This window comes from Poecilia formosa, unplaced genomic scaffold (assembly GCF_000485575.1).
Source record: "Poecilia formosa unplaced genomic scaffold, Poecilia_formosa-5.1.2 Scaffold197, whole genome shotgun sequence".
Classification (NCBI taxonomy): Eukaryota; Metazoa; Chordata; class Actinopteri; order Cyprinodontiformes; family Poeciliidae; genus Poecilia; species Poecilia formosa.
Window position 1 is genome coordinate 234563 of NW_006800136.1, and position 6413 is coordinate 240975.

A 6413-nucleotide genomic window follows, 5' to 3' on the forward strand; every position below is an offset into this window, starting at 1 on the left:
AACATAGTAAAAACCACCAGTATTTTGCCCATAACCTCGGTGAAAGAAAGAAACTCAATGTTTTTGGGTAAACATGCATCTCTGTTCTGATTGGACCAATATGCTTCGGGGCACTTTTTGCAGTCGTTAGAATCTGCAACAAAAAGTGATATTATCATTCTATTTACATCAGATACATCCTAATAACATTAATAACTGACTGTATAGCAGCTAATCTGAACATGATGCACACGCTTAAGCAGGTAAAGTGTGCACGAATGCTGGTGTGAATTAGGACTGTGTTACCTGTCGTGTTGCTAAATTCTCCAACTGGACACGGCACACAGTCAAAGCAGCACACATGCTTTCCTTTTTGAAGGACTTTATGGGTTCCTGGACGACAGCTTTCACTGCAGACTGACACAGGTAGCTTTCAACAAACAAACAAACAAACAAATAAACAAACAAAGAATGTTACTCGTGATTAAAGTTTGTTCAGATTCTCTAAGCAATATTGTATTGTCAGATTTTTACCTCTTTACCTCCTCCAGACCATATAATGGCCTCTGTGTTAAGAGAAAACCCTTTGTCAGAGGGCAGGGAGGCGTCATAGTAACCAACGGGTTTAAACAGAACGGATCCATCTGATCCACGCTGCCAGTTCACCAACTCATATCTGTTGACAGCTGCTCCAGTTTCATCAAACCACACTCTTTCTCCACTCTTAATGGTGAAGTTCACCTGCTTTAGTGCCTCCACCACCTAAAATGCAGTAGACATCACTTTTTGTCAGAATTACTTCATATATAAAGACACTCATTCCAGTCTCCAGTATTTTTATTTCATTTTCCTTACCTCCCATGGCTTGATCTCCAGAGCCTTATTACACCCTTTTTTGTCTGAACACTTCAATATGCTGTGGAGAGAATGAGCCACTGCATAGATGGCTTTGTAAATGTTAGTGGGGTATCTCAACTTCTCCAAGCCATCGTCATGACCTTTAAGCTGAAACAGATCTGGATTCTCTTTGCAGGTTCTTAAAACACTTTCTCTGTTTGTCCCGTTGCACAGGAATTCTGTTTCCCAGAAACCTCTAACCAGAAAATCCTCCAGGCCACTGATATTGGCCTTTTGCACTGCAAAGCCCAGAGCACCTCCCAGCACACTGAAGCTGGTGGGAGTCACAAGGCTGTCCGCGGTGATCCAGGCCTCCACGCCGATGAACTGCCGACCAGTGATATTGTGGAGACTCAGCTGCTCTAGCAGGTTATTCATTTCCACATGGGAAAGAAAGCCAACAATCACTCGAGCGGTGCTCTTCTTTATCACCTCTATCACTTTCAGGAGTTTCTCCGGCTCTGCTCTGTCGAATTTCTCCGTGTACTCCACACAAACTCCTTCCTCTTGGGCCGCAGAAAGGAAGATGGCCATCCCATTGTTGCCGTAGTCGTTGTCGCTGTTGACTGCTCCGACCCAGGTCCAGCCAAAGTGTTTGACCAGCTGCGCAAGGGCACGGCTTTGATAGAGATCACTGACAATAGTTCGAAAGAAAGCGGGATACTCCTTTCTACTGCTCAAACACTCGCAGGTGGCAGAATGACTTATCTGTAGACAGATGAACAGAACAGAAAACTGCACAATAAAGAACAAAAAGACATAAAAACTGATTCGGTTCACTCTTACCACTGGAATTTGAAACGGTCCAGTTGTGCGAGAAAGGACAATGGTAGAAGAAGATTCAGACTCTCCAATAATAGCATGAACCGCTGACTGACCAGAGCAGCCGCTTCCCAAAGTCAGCTCATGGCCGTTCATCAGAGCCATCGCAGCACGCATTGAGGATAATGTCGAAGCACAGTTGTCATAAATCCGATATCCGATAGAAATATTGGGAAGGAGATCCTTTTTATTGTTTATTTCCTCAATTGCAAATATCATTGTCTGGGCAAATCGAAACTCCCTTAGGTTAATACTGAAAGAAGAATAGCAAAGTACAATATTCTGTTTTCTTAAGACAAGAAAATCATGTAACACATTGCTTAGAGCTCAAAATCACCTGCTACACTTATAAGCTGTTGGTCTCTCTGTAAAGAAAAATGAAGGCTGCGTGATTTTGCTGTGGATGGAAAAGGCACCTCCGATCATCACGTCTCCTTCTTTAGAAAGCACAGGAAACTCTGGACTTCCCCGTATCTGGCAGAGAGAAGCTGGTTCCCCCACCTTTACACATGCTTCTATTAGCCCGACCAGAATAAGCACTGTTGTACCTGATAACATTTTCATTTGGCTGGATACAGCAAGAGCAGAGCCACCCAGATCCAGGTTTTGTTCATGAATATAACCCACACTAGGGTGTCCTACCTTGATATTGACCAATCAGACATGTGGGACGGCCCTGGTTGGATCTAACCTTTTCTTAAAAAACACACACACCAAAAACGTATTTTACCTTTAGGGACAACACATTCAAGATTTAGTTATTTATACAAAAAACAAACAAACAAACAAAAAAACATATGACAAGTTATAAAATGCATTGTCTTTAACTGACAGAAACCTAAACGGACAAACTTCACATTTACATTAATAATTCAGTCATGATTATCATCAAATTCTCATTTTATTCCATGACAGGTTTGTCAATAATCATACTGAAGAAATTTAAAGACAAATGTCAAGTGAAGAATCCTGGTCCAGGTTCTGCCTGTGCATGAGTGGGTCCTCTCCGGGTACTCCAGCTTCCTCCCACAGACCAAAATCACAACTGTCTGGTTGACTGATCTCTCTAAATTCTCATTAAGTGTGTGTGCGTGTGTGTGTAGGTGTGTGTGTGTGTGTGTGCATGTTTCATTGTTTGCCCTGTCTGTCTCTGTTGCCCTGTGATGGACTGCCAACCTATCCAGGGTGAACCTCGCCTCTCGCCCATTGACCACTGGAGATAGGCACCAGCATCTAGGCATAAGAGTGTTGGGCAATAGATGGATGGATTGATGAATATTTTTCTTCCTCACACCCAATTTGTTTCCAGGATCATTCGACGTGAGCTGGTTAAAACATACAAAAGATTATATCNACCCAATTTGTTTCCAGGATCATTCGACGTGAGCTGGTTAAAACATACAAAAGATTATATCAGAACTTGGATCTTTTGATTTCTCTGGCTGGAAGAACACCTAAAACTCCTCTAGTTGTCTAGTAAGAGAGCCAATAGCTTGTTCCCAGATGTCATAAAAAAACGTCCTCTGGAGTAGGTAAATATTTTAGATTTTAACAATTTCACACAGATGATTTTTCACATTAAAACACAATTATAAAAGAAAGGTTTAATTTTATCCAGCTCTGGAAAAAAATAGGAGACCACTTAAAATGATCAGTTTCTCTGATTTTACTTTTTATAAGTGTAAGTTTTTTAGTAAAGTGAACTTTGCTCTTTTATTCTATGAACTACTGAAAACACGTCTCCAAAATTCCAAGCAAACATTTAGTAATTATTTACAGAAAATGAGAAATGGTCACAATAACGAAAAATATGCAGCACTTTCAGACCTCAAATAATGCAAATAAAAAAAAAAGAGTTCATATTCATTTAGAAACAACAATACTAAAGTTTTAACTCATGAATAATCATGAGGGTTTCAATGGGGTTAAGTGCAGTGGTCTTTCTTCCAGAGCTATATATTTTTTTCAGCGACTTTTTCTTTGGAGTTCAAAGGTTACAAAAAAGTTTGTCAATAACAATTGTATTTTTTCACTTGGCAGTTATTGTTAATAGCTTTTCATGGGTGCTATCCTTTTGAATAAAAATGTAGATAAATCTTATTTTAAATTCTACTAAAGCGTATTCCTATGCTCATCCACTTGCATTTACAATCATTTAAGTTGGTTTCTTTATATTATATTTCGTAGATTTCCAACAGATATATCCGATTAATGCAGTTCACATGTAGCAGATAAACATCTTTTTGTACTTGGGCCCAATAGTTTTCTAATATGGAAATCTGTCTATGTAAAACGTTTATTTCTTACTATTTTACCCAACATGTCACTTCAATTTGAAATCTGGACAGTGACAAGGGACTTAAAGTTGCACATCTGCCAACTGATCAAAATAAAAAAAGTTAAACACAACTGCTACAGTAAAGCAGTGAGCCATGCGATATTTAATTTGATGTTTTTCTCTTTTACAGGCCTGCGGGACGTTTAGAGGTCATCCTATGTGCCTTTCAGTCCCTTCATTAATTAAAAAGGACATTGTTGTTTGAATATTTTATATTTATGAAACACCTTAGACCCGCTTGGTTAGGTCTTTTGGGAACAGATTTAGAAAAACATAAACAGTACATGTGCCTTGGGCATGGTTGTGACTTACATGCACTTTCCAATAACAAGCCTACAAACCCTCTGTAGAGTTCACGGTTCCATCCCAACAACATAATCTTCTAATAGTTTGACTTGGAAACTTTCCTTCAGAGTGGTTGCATCATAGTTTAATAATGACGACTAGAGACACTTTGTCTGTGCACAGCTGTCTTTCACTACAAAGTTGCTTTGTGATCTTGGTCAACTTGCAAAAGTTACATAATGTAAATACGTTTTTATTTATATAAACGTATTTATTATATTTATAGGGATAATTGACTTTTAAATTGTATGATGTCATTCAACCTTTGGGGTTTGAAAAAAATGTCCTTTTTATGTAGCTTCTGTAAATATCTGTTTTCAATTGAATGTTATTGAGTTGTTGAAATACTGTTGAAAGTTTAAATCAGGATTAAAAGGCCAAAAGGTGCAATTGGAAAGCCAGTCAGTTTACATATTGTATCTATGGCCTGTTGTGTTCATTTCAATGTGTAACAGCAGTTCTTCTTGATGTGGGCCAATCAAGATCCTAGCTACCAAATTAAGATGGTAAAGAAGAAAAGCCAGGCGAATTCATCCATCCCTTCCTCCGAATGTGAAACTTTCTCACCATAATTTGAGTTCAGATTTCGCATAATTATTATTCTCTAGAGATAAACTAGAGTCAGAGACAACAGATACCTCAACTTATTTGTTTAAGTACTAGCTTTCACTCTTTGGATCGTGATCTAACCTCCTGTGTCTTCATTTGCTTATTTGTAACTGGACAAACTAATATCAGTAAACCAAAAAAAAAAAATAAATAAAATAAATAAATAAATAAATCTGGGCTTCACACAAATGTTCATTGAGATACAAGAACAATGGTCCCCAAAATGAGCAAATCCTGGTCCTACATTTTTAGGTGTCTTACTGCTACACATCTGACTAAAATAGCTGGATTAATAGGCTTCAAACTGTTATCTAGTTTATGAATAGAAATTTCTACAGGGTACCCACACTGCAGTAATGGAATGATTTAAAAGGGACGGTGGCCTCCTCAATGCTTTAATAACTGGGTGTTGTTGTGCAGCCAGATGAGACATCTTTATTAGTTGACTTTGAAAACAACTTTTAAACTACTTTAAATGTACATGAAGTGTCCAGCTTTAAATACCTTCATATCCTTACAATAATTAAAATAGCTTACACTTTGTTTTACTTTGATAGATTCACCTGGAAGAGAAATACCATTACATGTTGATGTCATAAGGTCTTAGTAAACCTTTACTGAACAAGCATGTAGCTGTGAGGTAAGGCAAGGTAATTTTATTTATATAGCACATTTTCAGCAACAAGGCAATTCAAAGTGCTTTACATGAGTTAAAGCACTTTGTAGAGGGAAGCTGGGCTACCCTGGAACAACCCTTGAATAAACAGGAAGAACATGAAACTCCACAGAAAAAGGTTCCAATAAGGTTGTCGACAAAAGTAACAGAGCTAACCTACACCACATTATCTGTATCATATAAACTGAAAATGTTGTTATGATAATAAAATGCTTGTTTTGACCTGTGGTTGAAAGCGGGGTACCAGAAAATAGTTTCAACCTAAGCAGGAGGCATTCATGCAGTATGACAGCAGTGTTAATCCAACTAGTTGTATATGTTTGACTATGTGAGCCTTTATCCAGTCCTGTAGAATGTGGAAATTGGCTCAACAATTGTTTACAATTCCCACATCCCAGATCAGGCCAATATAGATTTAGATAATGAGTTGAATGACACACCGTTTCAAACCAAGCATGTTTAATAACGGTGAAACAGAAATATATCATATACAATGCTGCCACCTGCTGATCTTATTGTGCTATTGCTGAAAAGTGTTTGCAATTCAACTGAAAAAGTAAGGCAGATAGATGAATACAATAAGACAGCACATGTCATCTCCCAAAAAAAGTTATGTGGTTAGACAGAGCATAAAAATCTAAATATATTTATTTATTGGTTGATAGTCATCCTTGAAATTAAATTCAAGAAACTGTTGAAATAGTTCAAAATAGAAGGTTTTCCCTGTGTACCTTGCCCATGGGACAC

The 6413-nt window shown here is 38.0% G+C and overlaps 1 protein-coding gene across 1 annotated transcript in view; it reads right to left on the reverse strand.

Annotated features, from left to right (window-relative positions):
- LOC103148104 (extracellular calcium-sensing receptor-like) overlaps positions 1 to 2939 on the reverse strand; it is a 4058-nt gene extending 1119 nt beyond the window's left edge. Inside the window, exons 1-6 of the mRNA XM_016678960.1 lie at positions 2875 to 2939; positions 1663 to 1951; positions 835 to 1584; positions 514 to 741; positions 286 to 409; positions 18 to 133 (exon numbers count right to left, since the gene is read on the reverse strand). Coding sequence (XP_016534446.1) covers positions 18 to 133; positions 286 to 409; positions 514 to 741; positions 835 to 1584; positions 1663 to 1951; positions 2875 to 2939 — 1572 coding nt within the window. The remainder of the gene's footprint in view (positions 1 to 17; positions 134 to 285; positions 410 to 513; positions 742 to 834; positions 1585 to 1662; positions 1952 to 2874) is intronic.
- Positions 2940 to 6413: the final 3474 nt, after the last annotated feature.